The 26,950-nt window shown below is 41.3% G+C and overlaps 1 protein-coding gene across 1 annotated transcript in view; it reads right to left on the bottom strand.

The window, feature by feature from the left end:
* The window catches only part of P4HA3 (prolyl 4-hydroxylase subunit alpha 3), a 36,919-nt gene that overhangs the window by 3,385 nt on the left and 6,584 nt on the right, over positions 1-26,950 (bottom strand). Inside the window, exons 2-10 of the mRNA XM_058545613.1 lie at positions 25,896-26,038; positions 24,984-25,207; positions 20,397-20,546; positions 15,672-15,723; positions 13,233-13,396; positions 12,816-12,992; positions 8,701-8,765; positions 6,078-6,237; positions 3,326-3,388 (exon numbers count right to left, since the gene is read on the bottom strand). Coding sequence (XP_058401596.1) covers positions 3,326-3,388; positions 6,078-6,237; positions 8,701-8,765; positions 12,816-12,992; positions 13,233-13,396; positions 15,672-15,723; positions 20,397-20,546; positions 24,984-25,207; positions 25,896-26,038 — 1,198 coding nt within the window. The remainder of the gene's footprint in view (positions 1-3,325; positions 3,389-6,077; positions 6,238-8,700; positions 8,766-12,815; positions 12,993-13,232; positions 13,397-15,671; positions 15,724-20,396; positions 20,547-24,983; positions 25,208-25,895; positions 26,039-26,950) is intronic.

Here is a 26,950-nt window from a genome sequence, read left to right as displayed (position 1 = left end):
ATGACCTGTGGCTTGCAGAATACTGTTTAGACTACAACGATTAGTTTGAAAGCTGGGCATCATAGGATGCTGATTGCATCTTTAGTGTGTTTCCCAGATCACTCAGTCCCTCTCTAGGTAACCTCAGCTAAGAGTTTCACCACTGGTATATTCTAGAACTATGGATGTGTTTTCTTAATATGAAGATTTTTTTCTGATTGTCAAAAAATACAAGAAAATTTTGAAAAATACAGGAAAATACTTAAAAATAATATTACTCATCATCTTACCATCCAGGAAAAAAAGCACTATTATAGTTTGCATACTAATAATTGACATTTATTAAGCACTGACTATATGTTCTTACAAATATATTATCCCACTTATTCCTCACAACAATCCTATAAGTTAGGATTGTTATTGTCATTATTCACATCTTACAGATGAAGAAATTGAGTCTCAGAGAGATTAAGTACTTTACAAAAGGTCACATAACTCTTCGGTGATTGAGCCAGGATTTGAATGGAGCCAGTGCTAACTACAAAGTCCCTGCTCATAGCCTTTATGATGTACTCTTGAACATTCAGGTTATTTCCAAATGTTTACTATTATAAACAACACTGCATTGAACATCTTAATTAATAAAATTATTTTTTCATTTTAGATTGTGTTCATAGAAAGAGTCTGAACACTGGTATTATTGGGTGAAAAGTGTATGCACATGTTGAACACTTTGGATACATCCTGCTGAATTATTTTCTCACCAGCACCACAACATGAGAGTGACAGTCTTACCTCACCCTGGCTAACTGCTTTGCCTACCAGAACATTCACAGATCCCACCATATTCACTTGGGTTACACAGCAAGGGCTATAGGAGGTAGGATGTTGGCATTTGTTGGAGGAACCTGAACTGACTGGGGGATTCAGAACCTGGAAATGGCAGTAGTGATTTTTAGAATTTCTTGGCTCCCCCATAGCCCTTTGGGAAGGGTGAGGAGAGCAACAATTTGCTCCTTGTGTTTAAGTAACTAACAAACTGGATGATTCTGTTCTAACCCCCATTGTCAGCCACTGTGGGTGTAAGCAAGATGCAACAGGGGGAACCTGGACTTTGCTGCATTCCTTTACTTGTGGTTTCACAGTATAGTGGGAAGGAAAGACTTATCCAACAAATTAAAAAGAGAATATGATCTGCATGCTATGAAACTAATGAACAGGATTATGAGATCTGTGGGGAGGGGAGGGAAATCTTCGCTCTGTAAACCTTCCACTGTTTTGTACTGGGAGTGATCTTATATCCAGTCTGAGCAGAAAATCACTAACTTCATTATAACTCAATCCTCTGCATATCTTAAGGATTATTTTCTCCCTACAGTATTACTCTTATGTTCTTCACACACTTTACTATTTGTCTTTAGAAATGTTTATGATGGGGCCGGCCCTGTGGCTTAGCAGTTAAGTGCGTGCGCTCTGCTGCTGGCGGCCCGGGTTCGGATCCCGGGTGCGCACTGACGCACCGCTTCTCCGGCCATGCTGAGGCCGTGTCCCACATACAGCAACTAGGAGGATGTGCAACCATGACATACAACTATCTACTGGGGCTTTGGGGGAAAAAAATAAATAAATAAATAAAATTAGAAATGTTTATGATGGTCTTTACCCCAACCTGAAGATGAAATAATTGGGCATAACCTAGCACTTCCTAGGTGCCACAAAGCTGACGCCCCTTTTTGGGGTCCTATACTCGCTTTGTGGGATACAACGATAGAAACAAACTTTACAGAGTGAAATCCCTTTACATTATCTCATCATATCCTCATGACAACCCTGTGAGGAGGTGCAGGGCAAGAAAAAAAGGTCAAAGAATTGATGTGATTTGTGCTGAGGACACATATGAAGTGGCCAAACCAGAATTAGGCCAACTGACTCCAAACCCAAAGCACATTCCCTTCCACTGTGTCTCAAATGCGTAAAACCCAAATGCATATGCACGTGTGTGTGAGCACGTGCATACACACACGTGCATTTGCCATTTAAAATTGCTGGGCTCTTGCATCCACACTACCCTTAAAATAGTAACTGGGCCTCTGTAACCAGGGAACCAGCTGTAGGAGATATTAGGGAGGCAAAGAACAGAGAGATACTGGCCCCTAGATGTCCTATTCTTTGGTTGATATCAATGTTCCTCACTGCCTGTGACATCCCATGCCAGCTTGAGTCATCAGCCAGAGATGCAACCAGCTGTCAATCCAAGACATGCTCCCTGCCTTGAGAGCTGACGTCAGCTATCCCTCTGTGCCTGTCAGAACACTCAGAATGACCACTAGAGGCTAGACGCCATTGGAAGTGGCAGCCTTCCAGTTCTGCAGGATGTATAAAACAGAGCCATATGAAGAAATACATGAGAATTGCCAGCACTAAAGACTATGGAGTGCCGGCCTCTGATTGCCCTTTCGTGGCTGCACTGTGGAGACCAGCTATTGCACCAAGAAAAGAGGGAATGCTAGGGCGGAGTGCCTGTTAGTCTAAAGAGTCTGAAACCAGGACTTCATCTTTGGGTATTATGTAGAGACCTTCTACTTAGCGTGTTTATCCCTTCAGTTGACAGTAATACTCCTCTCATAATTTAAGTGACAGATGACTGAAATTATGACTTGTCCATAGAGAAGGAGGTAAATCCACATGATCTGAAGGTAAGGGGCTAGGTGAGATAATAAAGACCGGGTCCAAATCCTGTAGGATCAGGTCAGAAATTAGGAAAAGAGGCCAATTTATTTTTTAAGGGGCTGTAAGGAAGATTTTGCTGAAGATTTTATGGGGAGATAAGGAAGAGAATTTTCACTACATATGAGAGAGCAACACTTACTGACTTTCTCTGTAGGCATCTCTGTTCTTCCCTCTTGCAATCTTAGCTGCCTCGTTTCTCTTCTCTCTTTCTCCTCACAGCTCCACAACCTCATCTATAGGTCCATGCTTTTCAACACCAACTAGTCTATGGACCTCAAAGAGAGAGACTCTCACGTCCTCTTCCTGTGTTGGTCAGGTTCCAGGATCTCTCGGCCTCCAGTGTAACCCCACTTCCCAACATACTCACTACCTGCAACAAGGTTATATTTAGGTCTACACACTGTAAGCTCTTTGAGGGCAGGAACTCTGACTTATATTTCCTTATATCTCCTATAATGCCTAACAAAAATGCTATCTGAAATTCACAAAAGTCCTGGAGATTTTTGTGCTGTGTCAGATAAAATCAATATCTGATATTGCTTTGAAAACCATAAAATAAAAGCAATATAAATAGTCACTAAGTAACAAGCCCTAGTCCCTCCAAAGCAAGACTCACATAGATCATAAATGTTGCAACTCGGTTCCCAGACTTCATTCTGTACAGTGGGCTGGTTGGTGACTGAGACAAAAATAGAAGACATCATTATTTTACGCAGACGGCACCAGAGTAACAGCCAGGATTCCACCATAATACAGGGAGGAGAAAAATGGGGGTGTCACAGACAGGATACAGCCTTGAGCTATACCTGGTAGAGTATGTGCCCATCTTTGTTGGCAGGTACTCAATATACTTTTTTTCTTTTACTAGTTTATTAGATACTCATATAAGTGAATTGTAAGCTAATCAAACAGAATTGCTTGTCAGTAGTGAAAGTACTATATGAGGGGTTAATTGTACCTTCAGGTTCTCAATGAAATAAAGAAATTAATATATAAACTATTACAGATAATTATTCTGTAGGAACACCAAGTCATAAGACTGGAGTCCCCAATTATTTGCTGAAGAGACACATTCTTTTGTCATAGAACAGTTTAATTGAGATATAACTTACATACCATAAAATTCACCCATTGTAAGAGTACTTTTCAATGAGTTTTAGTAAATTTTAACAGTTGTGCAACCATTCCCACAATCGAATTTTAAAACACTTGCATCAGCTGAAAAAGTTCTCTCATGTCAGTTTGCAGTCAATTCCTACTCCCACCCTCAAGACTGGCCAACCACTGATGTGCTTTCTGTCTCTATAGTTTTGCCTTTTCTAGAAATTTCATATAAATAGAATCATAAAATAAATAGTCTTTTGTGTTTGGCTTCTTTCACTTAGCACAGTGTTTTTAAGGATCATCTATGTTATTGGACGTATCATTCCTTTTTATTGCTGAGTATATTCCATTGTGTGAATATAAAAAAATTTGTTTAGAGCCAGCCCTGATGGCCTAGTGGTTAAAGTTCGACATACTCTGCTTCAGCAGCCCAGGTTCAGTTCCCAGGTGTGAAACCACACCACTTGTCTGTCAGTAGCCATGCTGTGGCGGCAGCTCACATAGAAGAACTAGAAGGACTTACAACTAGAATATACAACTATGTACTGGGGCTTTGGGGAGGAAAAAAAAAAAGAGGAAGATTGGCAACAGGTGTTAGCTCAGAGAGAATCTTTCCCAGCAAAAAAAAAAAAATTTTTGTTTATCCATTCACCTGTTGATAAACATTTGGGTTGTTTCTTATTCTTGGCTATTACCAAGAATATAAACTTTAACTATAAACGTTCTTGTACAAGTCTTTGTATGGACAAACATTTCCATTTCTCTTGGATAAAATGCCTAGGAGTAAAACGGCTAGACCACATGTAGGTGTATGTTTAACTTTTTAAGAAACTGCCAAACTATTTTCCAAAGTGGCTGTACCATTTTACCTTCCCACCAGCGCTGCATGAGAGTTTCCCTTCTTCCACATCCTCATCAACACTTGAAATGATCCTTTTTATTTCAGCCACTCTAATAGGAGTGCAGTGGGCTATCTTATGTGGTTTTGATTTTCATTTCCCTCATGATGTTGAGCATTTTTTCATGTGCTTATTAGCCATTCATTTATCTTCTTTGGTGAAGTGCCCATTCAAATAATCTATTTGATTACCAACCTATTCAAAGTATTAATTCAAAGAAGCCCATTAAAAAAAACTGAGTTGTCTCATTATTGAGTTATAAGGGTTCTTTATATTTTTGGAAACGTGTCCTTTATCAGATATATGATTTGCAAATATTTTCCCCTAGTTGGTGGCTTATCTTTTCATTTTCTAATGGTGTTTTGAAAATCAAATGATTTTAATTTCAATGAGGTCCAATTTATCACTTTTATTTTTCTTTTACGGATCATGCTTTGGTATCCTATCTAAGAAATCTTTGCCTAACCCATGGTCACAAAGATTTTCTCTATGTTTTTTTCCAACACTTTTATAGTTTTGAATTATACGTTTAGGTCTATGATTTTTTTGAGATAATTTTTGTACATGGTGTGAGGCAAGGGTCTAAAGTTGTTGTTATTATTACTATTATTTCACAAATAGATATTCAATTGTTCCAGTACCATTTGTTGAAAAGATGTCTTTTCCTCATTGAATTTCCTTGGCACTTTTGTCAAAAATCAATTGACCATAAACATGTGGGTTTATTTCTGGACTCTTTGTTCTGTTCTATTGACCTATGTGTCTATCCTTACACCAATAACACAGTGCCTTGATTACTGTAACTCTATATTATGTTTTGAAATCAGGGAGTGTATGTCCTCTAGCTTTGTTCTTTTTCAAATTGTTGTGGCTATTCTAGGTCTTTTGCATTTCCATATACATTTTAGGATCCGCTTGTTAATTTCAATAAAAATAAGCCTCTTGTGATTTTAATATAGTTTAGGTTGAATCTATACAACAATTTCGGGGGGATCTTTTAATCCTCAAAAATTAGTTGTTGAGTATCTGTCAGCAAAGACGGGCAGTTGAGATCATGAGGAAAGGAGTGACTGGAGGAAGGACAATCTTCACTGGGAAGTCCCTGAGTGAAGCAGAACAGAAGACTCCATGATAGGCCACATTCTTCTCCCCACTAGCAAATTTTGGAGAGGAGGACGGTGGCACATAAGAAAATGAGTCAGCAGCAATCAGCTTGAAACCAAGGCTTTCAGATCTTTCTGGAACAAGAACTTTTGTTCTAAGATTTCACTTATTCCCTGAGACCCCTGTAAGAGCTCTGCCTCAGAGAAATAAATAACACTCTGGTTCCCCACCCAGGAGATTGGTCATTGACCCCATAGTTACCGTAGCATGGTCAAAGTGAGGCTCATAGTGCCCCCCGATTCCATAGTTCACCACCTGGAGATACTCTGCGTAGGGAGGCTGGACATCAAGGCCCGTGAGGGCAGCAATGCGATGGTCAAGGGTCACCAGCATTGGGTCAACGGTGTCCTTCAGCCAGGCACTAAAACACACCACAGATTGGAGCATCAATGATCTGATGCTAGAAATGACTAAATGTCTGTGAATGAATGAATGATGTCAATTGCTGGAAGGAAGGAAGGAAGGAAGGAAGGAAGGAAGGAAGGAAGGGGAAGGGAAGGGAAGGAGTGAGGGAGGGAGGAAAGCAGGAGAGGAAGATAAACACTAATGCTTAATTACCTACTCACTCATGTTAAGTCTGCCCAGTCCATTCTGTCTCTATCTCAACATTCACATGTTCATTCACTCAACAAACCTTCTCTGAGGCCTACTGAATGTCAGGCCCTGCACCAGGCGCTGAGGCTACAGAGTGAAGGTTCACAGCACAAGGCACTGGGATACAAAGAAGAAAAAGACAAACCCTGCCTTTAAAACTGCTCTGTTTTAGAGACATTTCAACAGAGGGAGCTGAGTGCAATGGAAAAAGCTTTGGATTCAGACTAGTAAGACCAGTCTCTGATCCTCCGTGTGACCCTACGTCAGGCACTTAACCTTTAACCTCTCTAAGGTTCAGTGTGTTCATCCATAAAATGGGATGATAATGATACCTACTTCACAGAGTTGTGAAGATCGTGAGCGATAATGCTTATGAAGATGGTTTGTAAGCTGTATATTAGTGATTGCTGTAAAACACAGAAAAATCTCTGCTTTTCTGCTCTATTCCAAGACAAATCAGGATAGTTCAAAGGCCAAAGAGCAAAGTTCAGCCCCTTCCCCTGAATGTCTTTTTGAGCTTCTGACAAAGTGGAGGATTTGGAATGAGAATGTAGGTTGCTGGGAAGTGAGGAAGTGCTCCCCAAGAAAAGGCAGTCAGCCTCCTGGGAAGACGACGAGGGCTCTGAAGGGAAGAGCCTGGGCACGATATGGGAAGACCACTTCTTTACTGTATAAATGGTGGATTCATTTGTTCATTCTTTCATATGGAGTGCATGTGAAGTGCTATGCTATGTGCTCCTAGGTTTACAAAGATGTCCAAGATAAGGCTATTGTGTTCAAAGAGCTCACGGGAAAAGACACAAATATAACTGAGTAAAAATCAATGTAGAATGAAAAATGAGAAACAGCCTTTAAAGTAAAGTGCTGGGAGCACAGAGGAAGGAGACGTTAACTCTGACTGGGGCACTGAGGTAAGACGCTGACATGTAGGTCAAATTTTGAACAGTGCATAAAATTTCAATAGATGGAAAAGACAGAGGGGTACTCCAGGCTGAAGAAACAGCCTAAGCACAGACAGGGAGGTATAACAATACATAGTATGTACAAAGGGGAAAGCATTTGGTCTATGAAAGAAGTAATGGGAGATAGGGCTGGAAAAGTAGGTTCAAGGCATTTGTAGAAAGCTGAGGACACCGTGGTAAGAAAACTGGTCCTTGTGGGTAACGGACAGCCAGTGAAGGTTTGTGGGCAGAAAAATGATTTGGCGACTAGGAGTTCACTGGTGACCTGTGGGGGACCAGTTCCAGTGAAGTTGTGAGGATAGAGCCAAAATTCAAATAGGTCAGAGTGATGAGAGGGAAGAATGAGTGTCTCAGTTTTTTTATCTGAAAAGTAAAAAGAATACCACCTACTCCCCTAAAAGCAATTAATCTAAATAGAAGGTTGAATTTTCTCTTTGACACTACGTTAGAAAGTTTAGAAAAGCAATGAAGCTGAGATCATATGGACCTTCCAAGGTTTTGAAAATAACTCCTAATGTGAAAGGTCCCTAAATGTACTAGACCAAATAAGTTAAGCCAAATGAATCTGAATCAAAGCTTTCATCACTCACCTCACTTCCCAGACAACAAAAACTATCCACCCCTCCTGAGGTCTGGCCTCTCCCCAAGGCTGCTGTCGTCACTGTCTCCCATGGCTCCGATGGAGACGCATCCTCTTACTGTATCATCAGTCCTGTCCTTACAGTGCAAATCAAGGGCTGCAGGGGGGTGAGCAGGGATGGAGGGGAGGGGATAAAGCTGGGCTCTCAGAGCTGAATCGGCCCCTCTAGAAAAGCCATCAGGTCTAGAGATTCTAGACATCCTTCTTGCCTGAATGTTGGCAAGTCATGCTTTGAATATGAGTCAAGAGGTGGGAATGGAATCTTGTAAAGTCAAATTCCAAATGGGAACAGGATTGTATTCTCTGGAAAAGCAATCCTGGTTGGAAGAACAACTACACCCTTATTTTTTGGTTTAGGGTATAGGAGGTTTGTCAAGTCTTTCCCTAATGGCCTCCTAGTTAAGTCCTCAGACCATATAACAACCTGTGAAAGGCTCTTGGGTGAGGGGAGTGGAAATTTCTCCCTCTCAACAAGAATATATAGATATTAACGTGAACTACAGGTTCTCCAGTGGCATCTCTGACAGCACCTGAATGGCTGTTGCTGACCTTCAATCACCTGTGCCACAGGCCTGAGGGCGGGCAGCAGGTATGACTGGAGTCCCTGCCAATGAAAGACCCCTCTCACCTTTTGCTGATGCGATACTCCACAGGTAATTGCTTTTCACCGGATGCCACCACGGATCTCTGTAGCTGGTGTGAAGGACGTAAGAGAAAGTCCAAAAGGTTACGATGAGAAGGGAAGGGCTCTGTCATTTCCGTAGACATGCCCCTCTCTTAAACATAAACCTAACAATCACCTGATTAAAAGATATTTTGCACATGCTACTACTAATTTAGTGATAGCTATCAATCTTGAAAATAAAAAATAATAAGTGACAAAAACATCTCAGAGTTGAAAATAACCTTTAGCATCATGTCTGGTAGACACTAAGCACTCAATAAAAGTTTGTTGAACTGAAATAAAGTGATATTTGAATCCCTTTTGCATCTGCAAGACTGTGAGTTCTGTAAGAACAAGGGCTGTTTCTCATTCAACTCTGTATCCCAGTGGCACAGGGCCTGGCCGATGGTAGTAAGCATTTAATGTTTGTCAAATTAAACGAACACTCCCAACAACAGGAAAGTCTCCACCCTCAGAGGCAGCCTGCTCCTTCTGAGCAATTCCAACAAAAGCTTTTCCTTACGGAGAATCAAAATCTGTTTTGCTCCAACTGCCCTGATTACGGGGGGAAGAAACCCCAAATAGGTACGAGGTCACTCATTTAACTGAATGTCTCTAAGTTGTTCTGAATGTCTGGATATAAATTTTAAATTATTTTTAAATAAATGGTTTCTAATTGCAAAAGCACTGTACCAGAGACAGAAAGAGAAATATTGTTTATTTACGTAAGGATGTGTCTACTTCTACATGTGTCATATGTCAGCTCCATGAGGGCAAAGACTTGGTCTTTTGTCAGTGCTGCATCCCCAGGGTCCAGAGAAGGCCTGGCAGGGAGTGGGTGGTCAATATTGGTGAAATGAACAAAGGAATGAATGAACCAGAGACGGTGCTTAAAGACCCAGCCCTGGCACTTCACACACAGTCAGAGCAGAGCATGAGGCAATGAACTACACAAGACAGACACCCTTTTCCTTCTCAGAGGCTTCTGTAATATTATTGTTCTTGCTGCTACACCAGGTAGACAACCTTGGAAAAGCCTCTTCCTTTCCTTGGACCCATTTCCCCAGCTAAAAATACAGCATGTGAACAACACATTCTTGGGAGTCTCTCTCAGCCTATCATTCTACGACATCAGGATGCAGGAACTCAGTAGGTGACTGACACTGCCTCTCCCTAGTCCTTCACCAGCTGTTCTAGCATCCTCCTCTGAGTCATTCATAGAGGAGAGAGGACAGAGTCACAGAGGAGAGATGCTCCCTTCTGTTCTTTTAGGGCAACATCAGTGGTTTAAAAAAAATCCTAGGGAATCTCCACTCCAACACTCCCTCCAATAAGGAGCCGCCTTCCACTTAATTCCTTCAACAATTATTTATTGTACACCTACAAGTCATTCATTTTGGGGGACAAATATTTATTGGTTGCTCTCTATGCTAAGCACTGTGGTAGGCACTGGAAATACAACATATGAAGGCAGACCCAAGTCATGCAATGGGGCCCTACTGGGCTAGTGCAGGGTGCTATGGAAATATAGAGAAAGAACATCTAGCCCATTCTTATGAGGGACAAGAAGGCTTCTCAGGATGTCCAAAAGACAATCGGAATCATACAGCTGAAAAGAGGCCAAGGGAAGAGTGTTTCAGGCAGAGGGAAGAGTGTGTGGGGAGGCTAGAGAGACCATGGCCCGTTAATGGAGATGCAAGTTATTTAGTGCAGCTGGGGTGTTGAGTGCAAGGGGGACGTGCTGCAGAAGGGGTCGGCAGCAGCCAGGCCGAGGAGCTTTGTAATCATTTGAGAACAAAAATGACCCATTAAAGAATTTAAGGAAGGGCTTGACATGGTCAGATTTGAACTTTTAAAGATACTCTGGCAGCAACAGGCATAATACAGGGCTAGGCATTTCAAGAAGGACAATGTGTGACCCCTGCTAGTTTACAGTCTAGTTGAGGAGACAGGATGCTAACCCATGAAACTATTAGTGACACCAGACAACATGTAAATGGCAGAATAAACGAAAGCACCAAACAACTGACAACAAAAGCTTTGAGTTCAGAGGCGGGATATTGTATGTGGTCCCAAGAAGTGCTCTGAAAAAATGTTCCTAGTGAAATAACCAATGAAAGTGGGCTAGAGTGGTCAGGCCAGTGGGCCAAGGGAGGCATGGAGCTTCAGCTGAGTCTTGAAGGATGGATAGGATGTGGATGGGGGAGAAGTGACGAGAGAGCATTCTTTGGGAAAGGGACAGTGAATAGGAAGCAAATAAATCCAACACAAGCCACTGAGGCGTCTGTGCTCAGGTCCCACGGGGCAGCCACACCGTATAAGCAAGGGCTTATTCCTGGCTAAGCCAAAGACCAGACAGGGATTAGCAGCTCCAGCAAGAGGTTTCTGCTGGGGGTTCCTTAAAATCCGCAGACTTGATCAGGCCAATCTCTTATTTAGAATCGTCCCACAGCTCTCTCCCTGCCTGTGAGATAAAATCCAAACTCCCCAGCATGGTATTTACGACTCTTCCTAATGGTGTCTCACCGTCTAACCTCATCTCTATCACCTCCCACTCCAGCCCCTGCACACTTCAGCCACCGAGCGTCCGCCCATTCTCTGAACACATTGCAGATCAGGCCCCTGCACAGATGGTTTTGTCTTCCTGGAATACCCTTTGCCGCCCTGTCACTCTGATGAATTTCACATCCATGGGGAAGCCTCCTCTGTTTCCTCCTCTCCTCCCATCTGCTCTTCAACAAACTGCCCTTCTCCCAGAGGAAGGTCCACTTTTTATGCTGCCACAGCACAGCTCCCTGCACGCATCACAGTGTATGGGAAATGTCTAACGGGAAAGGACCGATACTCAATCTCTCTGTAAAAACCCACACTCAGCACAGTGTGGGGCACTCAGCAGGCCCTGCTCTGTTGATGAACGACTGAATGGCTGCCTGGAAGAACAGCACACCACCAAGGGCACAATGACGGATGTAATTCTGAGACAGTCTGAACGTGCCATTTGTAAGGAGGCAATAGGCTTATGGTGGTGAGGCAGACTGTATTATTTTTCTAAATATTTGCCACACCTCCTGGAGGAGGATTAAATGTGCCCTCCCAATCGCCATCAAGCTCAGCGCGATGCCTCGCAGCACCTTCCCGGGGGGAGGGTTAGATATACTCTCCGTGTTGACTGCAGCGGTGGCCACACACTTGGCCTTAACCGATGAAACAAGGACGGAAGTAATGTCTGGCACGTCCAAGCAGAAGCTTTAAGAGCCAGCTAGTAGTTTGCCATCTCTGTCTTTTTCCTCTCCCACGAGACTGGCCAATGTCCCAAACAGAGGCTGCTCTGTCAGGCTGGGTCCCAAAGTGAAGACAGTGCGGGGCAGCCAGCCCAAGACAGACACGTGATGGTGAGTGAGAAACAAACCTTTACTGCTGTTGTCCCTGAGGTTTTGAGGCTGCTTGTTACCAAACATAACTTAACCTAAGTTAACTGACACAAGAGGTAGAACACCAGAGCAGCAGTCAATGGGCCACTGAGTTCCAGTTCTGGCTCCAGCTTCGTGTGTGCCCTTAATGAAGGCCCTTCCCCTCTCTGGGCCTCAGTTTCCTCTTTAACAAAATAAAGTACTCTGTAATTCTGTAAATCTGTACTAGGATATCCGTCCTTGCCCTTTCATTTCACTCTTTTTATTCTTCTACCAATTACCTGGAATGATTGAAATTGGGGGGGGGGGGTTCCTTTTTATTTTTTTTAGTTAAATTTATGTACAATGACACACACACATCTCAAGTGTACCATTTGCTGAGTTTTAACAAATGCATACTGCTGTGTACTCCACATCCCTAACATGATAGTGAAAGCATATTTTCAACACCCCAGAAAATCTCCTTCTACCTTTTCCCAGCCAATCCCCTCCTTCCAGAAGCAACCACTACTGTGATTTTTTCACCATTGATTAGTTTTATGGAATGGTTGGCATTCTGAACTGGACTGATGAAGTGTCTAGTGTTCAGGCTGCCTAGGCTCACATTCCTGAACTCCAGGCATGTGAATACACAAAGGGAAGTTCTTGGCAGGCTTTGAGGACACTCACCCACGGTTCTGCAAGCCCTCTAATTTTCTGAGCCTCCGAGTCACTGACAAAGTCATGGTAGAGAACAACATAGGGCTCCAGGTGCATGACCTCCTTCCGGACAGGCTGGAGCAGCAGGAAGGGGCTGGAGTTGGTCTCATAGGAGCAGTAGAGGCTAGGGATCTGGTAGTGAGTGGGCTGCAAGGAAAGACTAGAATCAGCATAAGAGAAGAAGAGTCTGGAAGCAGAAACCAATTTAGGGGAACTGTGGTATAAAAAACTGGAATGTGAGAGATTCAGAATGTGGTCACTGATGCATCCAAGTGAGCTTCATATTTTTTTAATGCATCAGCCCTTTCCCCTCCCAGTGTCCCAGTTCTACCTTTTTCCTCTCTAGCCAAGCCTGTTCCCCCTTTCTCTTTCCTCATGGAATCCTACCTGGGAACCCAGGGTCTGACATAACCCCTCGTAGGTGTCTCTGGTCTGCAGGTGGGGTACATTGGGCCTCTGGATGACAGCCTCAGCCAACTCCTGGTTGGGGCTCTCTGCCAAGAGCTTTTCATATTTCAAGACATTCCTGGCCATCCTCTTATTATCTGGGCCTGGGAGAAATCAGAGCAAGGAATAATACAGATTAACAAACACTGGTCCGGGGAGTGCTGCCAAGGCTTCCACCAGCTTCACTGTTGCACATGACGGGCAGCTGGACCCCCGAATAACTCCTTGTGTCCATGCACAGGAGGATGTGAGGCCCTCATTCCCAGAAGAGAACCTGATATATGTATATATTTTTTTTTGTGAGGAAGATCAGCCCTGAGCTAACATCCATGCTAATCCTCCTCTTTTTGCTGAGGAAGACCGGCTCTGAGCTAACATCTATTGCCAATCCTCCTCCGTTTTTTTTTCCCCCCAAAGCCCCAGTAGATAGTTGTATGTCTTAGTTGCACATCCTTCTAGTTGTTGTATGTGGGACGCAGCCTCAGCATGGCCGGAGAAGTGGTGCGTCAGTGCGCGCCCAGGATCCAAACCCGGGCCGCCAGTAGCGGAGTGCGTGAACTTAACTGCTAAGCCACGGGGCCGGCCCAGAGAACCTGGTATTAATTGAGTAATTAACTGAGATTGAGTTGGGCCTGGTAGATCTGAAGGCACACGGGACTTTGGGAAGGAAAGTGGTACTTAACACTCTTAGACCAAGGGATCATGAGGATGGCAGCTCTGACAGTGTGATGGTAAGTTTTATGTATAAGGAAGAAGCTTCATTCTTCCATTCATTCATTCATTTACCCATCCATTCAATGAATCTTCAGTGAACATCTGCCATGTACCAAACACTGTGCTAGAGTCTAACCTCCCAGAGTTTAGAGTCTAAGGGAGAAAAGACACATTAAATAACTACTTATAGTGAGACATGACAAGTAAGTGCTATGAAAGAGAAGTCCAGGGAGCCAAAGCCTACAGCAGAGAGACTCAACCTATTCTTCCCTGAAGAATTAGAAGCTAATTCATTCCCAACTCTACTACAGCCTTCAAAATTCCTAACTGGCCTAGACACAGAGCAGTGCAGTATGGGACAAAGGGGTTCTAGCCTTTGGTTCTAGCCTGAGTTCCCACAGGGGTCTTGTGTCTTGTTTGTACCCGCTTTAGCTGCAAGTGCCCCGTGGGTTGGCAGCTCCCCATGGCCTGCTAAGCCCCTGCGCATAATTTTCAGTGCATCTCAGAAGGAGGGCTAAATTATTCTAATGCTCCCAAAGCATCTTTCTCTGAGGAGCTCAATGTGCTTCTAACCACCACCGCCACCACCCTGGCAAAGGAGGGGATGGATATTACCATCCTTTTTTTAACAAGAAGAGAAATGAAGTTTGGGAGAATGGAAGTGGTGAGTCCAAAACACCAATGAAAATATTGCAAAGCCAGAAATGGAACCGGGAATCTCAATTTGCTGTGTCCTATCTATCCACTTATAATAGTACGCAATTTGGGTTCTCTGGGAGAGGCAGAGATCCGGCACAAAGAAATAAAGGGGCGGCTGGGTTATTACTTTGCTGGACCACTAACCACCCACATGTTTCCAAAAACCATACAGCTAATTCCTTATCCTACTGTTTGCCAAATTATCAGAATGAAATAATGTTACTAGGATTCATTAAAAAGTGATAAAAATACAATTGTAAAGTCCTACATGAAATACTTTATAAATATTAAAACATAATAGTGATTATGCACTTATTTTAGTATCTAAATATCTTATTAAAGGCAAACCTGGGAAGCCATCTACCACTAAAATTGTAAGCAACAATACCCAAGCAGAGAGCTAAGCTTGGAAGTCTCACTCCTGTTTAACTCTGGTGAGGTGCTCCCTGAAAAGGGCTGTAGCTGAACTCTGCGCTGACTGGGCAGGATGCTTGCATAGCAAAGGGAGCTCTGGTTAAAAGGGAAGAACTGATATCTCTTGGAAAGCAACCAAAGCGAATAATCCTGCTGAGTCACTCTCCTTGCACACACAGCTCTCATTGATTTCATTCATTCTCAGGTCTGCTCCCAAAACCTGGGTCTTTAAATGTCTCTGAAGAAACTGGCTCCCAGTGCTGGAATGTTCCCCACTGAAGCAACACTGATATATAACTGGTGGGGAGTGGAGGAGGAAAGGGACAGGCTGATATCTTCTTCTTAACATTTTCCAACTAACTGAAAAATCTCCCCCTGATGCATGGATCAGTATCTAAGTAAGATTTAATCCAAAATTAGAAATGTGCCTTGGATTATAAAATTAGAAAAATAAAAATAGATAGCTGTATTTCACTTGCAAGGGTTAAAGACAGGGGCAGAAGGGATTTCCTGGTAAATCAGAGCTGTGGCTTATCTTTTCTTATTACGTACTGTAGAGAAGAAACTCTCGGGAGAGGCTGAGGGCACACGAAACATTTCCTGCCTGAAAAAAAACAGGAAGCAAAAGAAAAGAAAGAGTTAACTGCACTGAGGATACCTCCTCTGACCAAATCATTAAATGGATTTTTAAAAAAACTGTAAAATACTCTTACCACAAGTAGATAGCAAGACTCATTGAGATGAGCAGCAGACTAGAAATGCAGAGGTTCTGTCCTAACTCAGGATTTGCAGCCTTGATGCAAATCAGGTCTCCTCTGTTTCCTCATTTACAAATGACTTATTACCACCCTTACCAGGGAAGGTAGAAAAATAAATGAAAATAAACTTTCTCGAAGTGCCCTCAAATCTTAAAGCATGCAAAACCATGTAACTGCAGGGTGTTATTTTGGTATATTTTATTATTAAGCTTAACATGGAACTATAAAAACCGTAGTAAAAATATAATTTGTTCTCCAGGCTCAGTACTTCCTAGAGTCTACAAAGTTAGTGGGAGGGATGCAAAGGAAGAACTAAACCTGAAACGTTCCCACTGAATGCTCCCTGCAGCCATTCAACCGTGGGCTATGCCTGGTTAGAAGTAAACAGAAGCTTTCCAGCAAACCTGGGAAACAGAACCCGGTGCAGGTGGGCTGCGATCCTGCTCCGGGTGCCATGGAATGATGATGAACTGATAAAACTGTATTGCCTTCTGATCATTTTATTTTTGCATGTTAAAAAATTCATTTTTAATGATAATAGCAATAATAAGCACACTATAAAACCTATGAGAAATAGGAAAAAAAATGCTCCACAGAAACCCAGGCACTCTAAGCACTTTGGATAATACACAGTGTTTACAGAGGTATAATCCTATGTCTTATATATTTTCATATCCTGATTGTTTCCCTCTACATTGTTATCAGGAGCACTTTTTATATCATTACATAGTCTTCAGAGAGAGCATTTTTTAATTATTATTTTTAATTGTGTTAAAAAACACATAACATAAATTTACCATCTTAACCACTTCTAAGAGTATAGTTCAGCAGTGTTAACTATATTCACATTGTTGTGCAACCAATCTCCAGAATCTTTTCATCTTGCAAAACTGAAACTCTATATCCATTAAACAAAAACTCCCAATTTCCCCCTCCCCTCAGCCCTTGGTATCCACTATTCTACTTTCTGTCTCTATGAATTTAACTACTCTAGATACCTCATACAAGTGGAATCATAGTATTTATCTTTTTGTGACTGGCTTATTTCACTTAGCATAATGTCCTCAAGGTTCACCTACATCGTGGCATGAGTCAGAATTCCGTTCTCTTTATTATTTATTTGTTTATTTATTTATTTGATGAGGAACATTGCCATGCCAATCTTCCTCTATTTTGTATGTGGGATGCCACTGCAGCATGGCTTGATGAGCAGTGTGTAGGTCCGTGCCCAAGTCCGAATCCACCAACCCTGGGCTACCAAAGTGGAGGGCACAAAGTTAACCACTAACCACTGGCCACTGGGCCAGCCCCAGAATTCCATTCTTTTTAAAGGCTGAATACTACTCCATTATATGTGTATAGCACATTTTGTTCATCCATTCATCCATTGATGGACACTTGAGTTGCTTCCACCTCATGGCTGCTGTGAATGGTGCTGCTATAAACACGGGTGTGCAAGAGGCAGCACTTTTAATGGCTGCATTTTATTCCACCAAGAAGCTACATCAAGATGACCTAACCATTCTGCTATTGTTGGACATACAGATTGTTTCTAATTATTTAATTTCATAAATTATTCTGTTCTATGCTTAACAGAGGGATAGTTAAGTAATCTGTTGATGTCTTATAAACGTCAGGTATTGACTCAGGGTTACAGCTTTTCACACTTTTGAGATGAAGAGAACTAAAACACAATTTTATATTTTTTAAAACTCAAGGGCTTTATCACATGATAAAATTATATTTTATCAAGAACAAAGTTAGAGTTATTTTTTTTTTTATTTTTTTATTTTTGTGAGATCAGCCCTGAGCTAACATCCGCCAATCCTCCTCTTTTTTTTGCTGAGGAAGACGGCCCTGGGCTAACATCGGTGCCCATCTTCCTCCACTTTATATGGGACGCCGCCACAGCATGGCTTACCAAGCAGTGCGTCGGTGGCAGTGCGTCGGTGCGCGCCCGGGATCCGAACCAGCGAACCCCGGGCCGCCGCAGCGGAGCGCGCGCACTTAACTGCTTGCGCCACCGGGCCAGCCCCAAAGTTAGAGTTATTTTTGATGTGCCAGTTAAATTTCTTTGGAAATGTCTAACTAAATAATGTTTAATGAAAAAGCAGAACATACATTTGTAGTGTATAATACAATAACAGCTTATGTTTATTGAGTGCATATGTGTCATGAATTGTGTTAAGGGCTTTACATGTATTAGCTCATTTAATCCTCACAACAACTCTTTGAGGTGAGCATTGAAGGGTAGCAGAATATGCCACCCCATAATATGCCACCCCATAATATGCCTGTTTGGCATAAGGATTATTTTGAGCTAAACATTTTGAGAAACATCAGACACAAGAGAAGTTCTGAAAACCAGAGTAGAAGTTACCCTTCTGTAAGGGACATTTACATTTATAAAGGAAATCTCTCTTTGTAAGAGTGTCTCCCTCTGTGTACCTGGAAGAGAAAGATGACTCTAAATCACAACAGAATCTTATTAATGGAGAAGGCACCCACTTAAATCTGCATAATAATGTTACCCTTGTTTGCTTTTCCTGGTAACCTCCTATAACTGGCCTCCCCCGACACCTTTCTTTTGTCTTTAGCTGAAGATGGTATTTAAGGTGGTGGCCTCCGAGTCACTCATTTCTCCCAGGCATCTCCCATATATACAGGAAGTATACATGATAGTAAACTTCTGTTTATTTTTCCTCTTGTTTATTGTTTTTTATCACAGGAAGGTCTCAGCCAAGAACTCAGACGGTTAGAGGGAAAATTATCCACACACCCCCAAAGCATCATTATTATTCCTCTCTTAAAAATAAGAAAATTGAGGTCCAGGGAAGTTAAGTAGGTTGCCCGAGTTTTCACAGAATTTGACCCCAGGTCTGTCTGACTTCAGAGCCTATGGTTTCATTACTACATTCTACTGTCTCTCATTATTAGCAGTTAGTGAAATAATTTTTCACCAAAATATATCATTAAAAAGTATTATATAATACATAGTATTATATATAATATGACATTATATCATGTTTTTCATGGTATGTATAGATATATCTATATACACCATGTATAATTTAACATGATAATGAAAGGTCCATGGAGGGACATTTATCCCTAATTTACTAGGGGTAAAAAGGCAACCATAAGTTGTCTATAAGACCATACCTATATGTTCTATTACTGTGACATAAAAAAATGTGCTGTAAGAGCACAAAGAAAGTCTGGGGAGTCTTAGGAGAATTAAGGACGACTTTAAAGATAGGGGATATTTGAGCCATGCCTTGTAAGATGAATAAAATTTACCAGACAAAACAGGATTGTGCAAAGGGAGAGTCTGCCAGTGAGTAGAGGAGAAATCTAAGTCATCATAGGGGAAAACAACCAAAACTAATAATCAGGCACTATGTTTAAAACCCCGTTGTTCAGGGTAAGCTGCTTCAGTTTATCTTCTATGAGTCTCCATGTCAATTTTCCATTTTCCTCCTCTATTAAAATTCAATTACTTCTCAGCCTTTGTTGCATCACAATGATTCTATTTCAGCTTTAAGATGCAGCAATTGAGCAGAAGAGGTAGGAAGAATGCCCCGCGAAGTTTTACAACAAAGATCCACTTACAAGGAACTTCCACGAGAGCAACAGGACCGTCTGCTGCACTGAGAATAATTCTGTTTTGGCAGCAACATATGGGTTTGGACCACCCACATCCTCTTCCCTTTTCTCAGGAAAAGGGGGAAAGAAAAAGGAATGTATGGAGCAGAAATGGTTTATTAGCTTTGGAAACCCTAGGGAATTGACTCTGTAGTGAGTTTTCCAGCCTATTCTTGAAGACTGTACAACTCTGGTGGAAAATGGGGTTAGCGACACCAAAAGATGGCAGCTCCCATATTCAGGGAAATAAGCTTCCACATGAGGCACAACAGGTCATAGATCAACAATGCCAAAGAAAACAACACCTAGAGGAGGCACTGAGCTGGTACTACGGACCAACGACACCAGTTCTGTAGCCAGACACTAGTCAGGATACAGTTGTACTTGACTGAAGGTGAGAGAGCATAAAAATCAAAATTCTTCCTTGGATGCTGGCAATATCATGGCATAACATCTGTGAAGAGTTATGAGTTGTCAAGAGTGCAAAAGAGTGATCTACATTGACTATGAACCCATCAAACACTTGTCGATGCGGCGGCTGCTGCTACAGGCGAGAGACTGCCTCCTATATGGGAGATGATGATTGTAAAGCTGTCAACGCATTGGAAAGAGCACCGGACTAAGAGGCAGACAGACTTGGGCTCTAATCCCAGCTCCGTGAACTTTGTGACAAGTTAGGAATTTTTTGGAGATTCAGTTTACTCACATGTGAAATATGGAAATAATAAAACAACTGCCCTGCTTGACTCACATTTGGTCCTGTTGGGAAGATGAAATAAATTAAGAGACATGAAAATGTTTAGAAAATTGTAAAGCAGATGTAAAGCATTACATTTACTGTGATGAAAGCAGTGAGCCTCACTTACTCCCCTACCTGGAAATAGGCAAAGGCCAAATGATCCAAGGCATCTTCTAGACTTGCCGCATCCTCTGTCTTCCACTCTCCATAAGATCCTCGGAAGAGACTGACAGCCTCCTCCAGCCAAGGAATGGCATGGTAGTAATCCCCCATGTCATAGGCCACCTGTAAGGAACAAAGGTACCATCATTAAAGCCTTAGTCCAAGGTAGAAGAAAGGAAACCACCACACAAAGAGTGGAGGGCCTTTGGAACCCAAGAGGCAAGTTTTCATCTCAAATTCACTTAAGTTTAATTTATTAAGTATCTATTATATACAAAGCATCGTACTAGGTGTAGAGAAGACATAAGGGTTCTCTCATTTAAGGAATTTATAATCTGGGGAGGAGAGGGAGATGAAATTAAGTAACTATAATACAGGGCAGAATGGCATGAATGTTCAAAGGAAATATGTATAATGTGCCATGGAAGTATAGAGAAGCAAGAAGACTTGGGAATCTCAGAAGGCTTCATGGAAGAAGTGGCATTTGAGATGGGCCTTCCTTGAAGAAAGAAAAGGATTTTAATGAGCAGAGATTGGAAGGAAGGGCATTTTAAGATGAGGGAATTGTAGAAACAGAAGCGAAAAGCAAGAATGTGTTCAAGTAGTACATTGAAGAGAAGCAGGAAATGAACTTTAAAAGGTAGCATGGGTTAAGCTAATGAGAGTCGTGAATGTCATGTTTTTAGGAAGATATTGCTGGTAGCAACCTGAGGAATGGATTAAATTCTTTTATTTATTTATTCAATATTTACTGAGTATTTACAATGTACCTGGTGGTCCCCTTAAAGAGCTTACAAGCAACTGAGGGGCATGTGAGTAAACCAGTAATTGCAACACAATGCATCAGACATCATAATGAAGGTAGACCTGGGAACACTATGAGAGCTCAGTGGATTTGTCCTACATTAAATGTTGGAATGTCGGGGAATATGGCAACATGGACTAGACATAGCTCCTGTCTCCTAACAGTTTATAGCTAACTAGAATACCAGAACTGCAGGTGGGATTGGAAGTTGATGTTGGAGACAGCATGGAATTATAAAATCACAGAGTTGGAAGAACTCTTACAAAATGATCTCATTTAGGTATAACTTCCAGACAGGCAGAAAGACAGGGCAGAAACTAGAGATACGGCAGCTCTGTAGCCTAAATAATAAATCAATTCCTATCCCAGGTCTGCCATTAATCTGCTGTGTTATAATTCTGGTCCTCAAGTTTCCTATTTCTAAAAAGGTTGAGTTGAAGAATAACAATCAAAAACGACTGCACTTTTTCTGCTAAGTTAACAATTCACTCAATTAATGAGGAACTTCAAGTCCCAGCAACATGGTAGATTGAGATAAGTGGAATCATTTCAACCACAAAGACTTAGAAATTTTGAATAAAATAAAACAAGAATTTAATTACATATTTTCAAGAAAAAATGGAAAATATCCAGGTACCAGAAACAAAAAAGGAGCTGAAAACCTAAGCAGTAAGCTTATGAGCAGATGCTGAAGCTGCCTAGGATGGGGGTGGGTGTTAGTCTTAGCAACATTGGTACTTAGTAAACTTAGGTTATAATGCCCACCTGAGGATAACAGATGAGCCTTCCTTAGACTTCCAAAAATCTACAAATTGGAACTAAGACACACGCACAAAACTGAAATCCATGACAAACTATACCTTAAAGGAAAGGGTAGGCCAGAAAAAAATCGACCCACTGTCATAAAGAGACAAGAAAGTCGGTTTGTTTCTGTCTGGGCTCTGTGTAGGGGAATAAAGTGTCTCCTTAGAATATTCACAATCTTGAGCCTATGCTTCACGTGAGTTTAGGGTTTGAATTTGCATTATCCATATAGTTAAGGAACCCCCAGGCCAATAAATCAATATAAAATGGATCTAAGGCCAGTGCAAATCAAAACCGCAATGAGATATCACCTCACACGTTAGAATGGCTGTTATCAAAAAGAGAAGCAATAACAAGTGTTGGTGAGGATGTGGAGAAAAGGGAACCCTTGTACACTGTTGGTAGGAGTGTAAATTGGTACAGCCACTATGGAAAACAGTATGGAAGTTCCTCAAAAACTTAAAAATAGAACTACCATATGACCCAGCAATTCCATTTCTGGGTATTGATCCAAAGAAAACGAAAACACTCACTCAAAAAGTTATCTGCACTCCCATGTTCATTGCAGCATTATTGACAATAGCCAAGATATGGAAACAACCTAAGTGTCCATCAATGGATGAATGGATAAAGAAAATGTGCTATACATATACAATGGAATATTATCCTGCCATAAGAAAAGAAGGAAATCTTGCCATTTGCGACAACATGGATGGAACTTGAGGGCATCATACTGAGTGAAATAAGTCAGACAGTGAAAGACAAATATCATATGATTTCACTTATATGTGGAATCTAAAAAAAAAAAAAACCCAAGCCCATAGATACAGAGAACAGGTTGGTTGCCAGAGGCGGAGGGTAGGGGTGGGTGAAATGGATGAAGGGGGTCAAAAGGTACAAACTTCCAGTTATAAAATATGTAAGTCATGGATGTAATGTACAGCTAAATAAATAAATAAATAAATAAATAAATAAAAGGATCTAAGGCCAGTGATACCACCAGAGTACCTGAAGAAGAAAACCCAAAACTCTCTGCAGAGATATTTCCACAGCTCCGGGCACAGAGATTGTCTTAGGAGGAAAAGTCCTGCTAAAACTAAGCTTACAATCAAACATGATAAACTACATCAGGAAATAATCTATCATGAACAAGAGTCAAGAGAGATAATAGTAAGGTAGTAGAATTAGAAATTAAGAATTAAATTCTTAATCTGAAATTAAGAATTTCAGAATATAGACTAACTTGCTTTAAAATAACCCATGGAGGAGGCATTCAAGATGTGTGGATGAAACAAATTTAGCCACATGTTAATCATTGAAGCTTATTTTTGACCAAGCAATACTACTCCCAGATATTTATTCAAGAGAAATGAAAACAAATGTCCACAGAAAGACTTACATAAGAATATTACTATATACATAAGAATGTTTATTCACAACAGTCCATTTACTGGAACATCCAAGTATCCATCAACAAGAGACTGGATAAACAGTTTGTGGTATATTCATACAATGGAATACTACTCAGCAATAAACAGGAATGAACTACTAATAAATGCAACAACGTGGATGAATTTCACAGATATAATATGCTGAGTGAAAGAAGCTGGACTCAGAAGAGTACACATCGTATGGTTCAGGATAATGGTTACCTGGTACCTGGGCAAGGGTAGAGTAGAAGGGGTGGAGGGTGGTGAGAAGGAAAAGGAATGGGGCTTTATTCAGCCATATTTTAATTTTTTTTAAAAATCTTAAACAAATATAGCAAAATTTGAATATATATTTCATCTCAATTATAGATATAACTACTCATTATATTATTTCATATACTTTCCTTATATTTGAAATGTTTTATCTTTTAAAATAAGTAAATAAATACAGAAATAAAGACTGACAGTGAGACTTTCAGGAAGTGACTTACTAAATTTTCTACATATGGTTTTAGTCTCAGAAAGGCCTCACTTATGAAGCATATATTGATACCACACATGGAACTATTTTAATTGGCTTAAATTTAAATTAGCCATGAACCTGATGACTGAGCTCTGATTCCATTCAGGATCTCAGAAAAGGAAAAATGGCACATAGAGAGGCTTAGGGCAACCCACTCCGCATTAATTTAGAAGACAGATCCCCAAAACTTGGAATTAGGACACATGAGGCCCACTCTCAGATCTGCTAATGAATACTGTAGGGGATGGAAAAAATTCACTTTCCTGCAATACCAATCTTCAAAATTAAAAAGGATTTACTCCATTATTTCTTAAGGCAAAGGCTGACAAAGAGTATATTATAAAATAAGTGTGCTTATAACTTATGATCAAAGATTGGTTAAATATCTCATATGGAAGGTTCCCGAAGTTAATTTCCTCAAGTAATGTTAAAGTGAATGGCCTCAGTTTTTTGATGCTACTTTAATTTAGTATTTCTAAATGCTTAGGAAATGTTGCAAGGGATCAGAAAGTCTCAGGAAGCTGGGTTTCCATGATCTTACTTCACATCACCATCTCTTATCCCTTTGCCCTGCCCTTTAACCTTGTTTCTCCTTTCCACCCAGCTATTCATCCACTGGCAGGGTGCTATAGTTAGGGTGACCAAAGGATCATTTTGCCCAGGACAGTCCCATCCATTGGCATAACTAATAACTAATAACACCTCCTTCACTCTCAAGAGTGACCTAAGTATATGATCACCTTAGACATCATGGAAAGAACGTGGGATTTGCAGTTAAAGACTGAGTTCAAATTTTACTTCTGCTACTTAACATTGTGTAACCTTAGGCAAGTTATTTACCCTCTCTGAACCTCAGTTTCCTCATCTGAACATGGATAATAATACCACATTTCCAAGTTTGCTGTAAGGATTAGAAAAATGTAAAAGCAATCAGATATAGTTATTTCATCCACAAGAAACTAGAGCTGAGCAATTCACCTCTCTCTGAATATTGTTACCTTGCCAACTTGGAAGCAGTCATCTGCTGTGAGGGAGAAGAGTCGTCTGGGACTGTACAGGTCAGTCACGGCCGAGCCAGTGACTCTCTGAAAGACGCCCCGGGCAAGGCCCTTCACATTGAGCATGTACACATCCTGCAGCCGCATCAGGGCCCTCGCTGCTCCCTCAAGGTCCTCAAAGGCTGGCAGGTCCTGCTCCTCCTTCTCATAACCATCCTTCAGAGCTGTAAAGGTCATGAAAACATCAACCCATCATGCAAAAAACAGGTGGTGAGCATTTAACACATGCAAGGCATCATCACCTGCTCAAATATTTCACGAGCAAAGATAACGTTTGATTTGCTTTTGTTCCCAGTGGCAAGCACAGTTCCTGGCACAGAGTGGATGCTTAACACAATCTTCTGAATAAGGAACAAACACCCTGGAGTAAAACTAAGGCACACACCCTATCATGTTGTCCCCTCCTATCTGTCTCCAGGAGTCTTGCCCTTTGCGGGGACAATTCTTCTTCCTCTTAACTTCCCCAAAGTCAACAAACTTGTACAAGTACAAAGTAGAGTAAATTAGGAAAGTGATCTTGCTACAGATCACACTGTAGAGGCAACTTCATAAAATAGGAATTAGAAGACATCACTTCCCACACATCTGTAAAGGGGATGATACAACCTATAGTTCTTCACAGGACTGTAGTGAGGATCAAATGAGATAATGGATATGGAAGTGTTTTCTAATGTATAATCATATAAACACGTTAACAAGGGGACCTGGTTCTTTGTAATAGTTAGAGCTAAGGAGATCAAGTAATACCTACCCACTTCATTATCCTTCATCACATCCCATCAGAATCTCTCTCCTTTCCACTGAGTCAGGAGATAGAATCTTCTCCTACCCTCCAGCCCTCCTCCTCATTACCTCGGATGTTCTCACTGGCCTCCAGACTATGTACCACATTCCTCCAGTCAGACTGTAGGCGTTTGATGAGAGTAAATGCAAGCAGAGGGTTAGACACAGGGGTTGCCGAATCCTCATGCAAAGAAAGCACCTTGTCATAGAATCTGAAAGAGAGGAGTAGAAAGAATGATCTCACCTAGTGATACAACCGCTACACCTAGGAAGGCTCCACGGTGTACATACATTAAGAGTAGTTAAAAATGAAATGCTGAGCCACTGGAGACTCATGTAATATTCCAATCAATAAGCTCAAAGAATATGAAAATGACCAACACAACAGAAGTAGGTCCACTCATTGTTCATTCAATGAGCCAGTTTCTGCTGGTCAATTACTGTACCACATTAGATGCCAGAGATCCAGACAAGACAGGGTTGAGCTCTCAAGTTCAGAAACAAGAAAATTTTCTTTTCTGTCATCACTTTCATCACTCATCACTCAATACTCAGAATCTGGTAGAAGCTCAAAAATGTTGTTGAATTAATTACAATAATTGTGCTACGTGCTGTGAGAGAAGTGAGCATACAATGCTATGTAATGCTATGGCGATTTGTAGGCAGGGCACCTAACGCAGGTGGGAGTAGAAGGGGTAAAGGAAGACTTCTCAGAGGAGATGGCACTTGATCTGAGTCCTGAAGGATTAAGGAAAATATTGATAGCTCTTCATTGAGCCCTTACCATGTATTAGGCATCCTACTAAGTGCCTTAAATATAATGTCTCATTTAACACCCCCAACAACCCTTAGGGTAGATTTTATTGTGCCCATTTTACAGGAGAGGAAACTGAAACAAAGCCACTCTGTGAGTAAGTGACAAAGCCAGGATTGAAACCAAGTGTGCCTGACTCTGAAGCCAGTTCTCAGCTGATTTTGCCATACTGATTTCCACAGAGCTAGAACAAAGAGAGGAGGAAGAACGTTTTTCGAGCCAACAGGGACCAATGTATACAAGGGCACAGAGGCTTGACATATATATGTTCATTCAATAAGTCATACTATACTGGTTACTTGCTAGATGT

The sequence above is a fragment of the Diceros bicornis genome, chromosome 7 (assembly GCF_020826845.1).
Source record: "Diceros bicornis minor isolate mBicDic1 chromosome 7, mDicBic1.mat.cur, whole genome shotgun sequence".
Lineage (NCBI taxonomy): Eukaryota > Metazoa > Chordata > Mammalia > Perissodactyla > Rhinocerotidae > Diceros > Diceros bicornis.
Note: the sequence above shows the minus strand (reverse complement) of the source record. Positions and strands in the feature narration are given on the sequence as shown.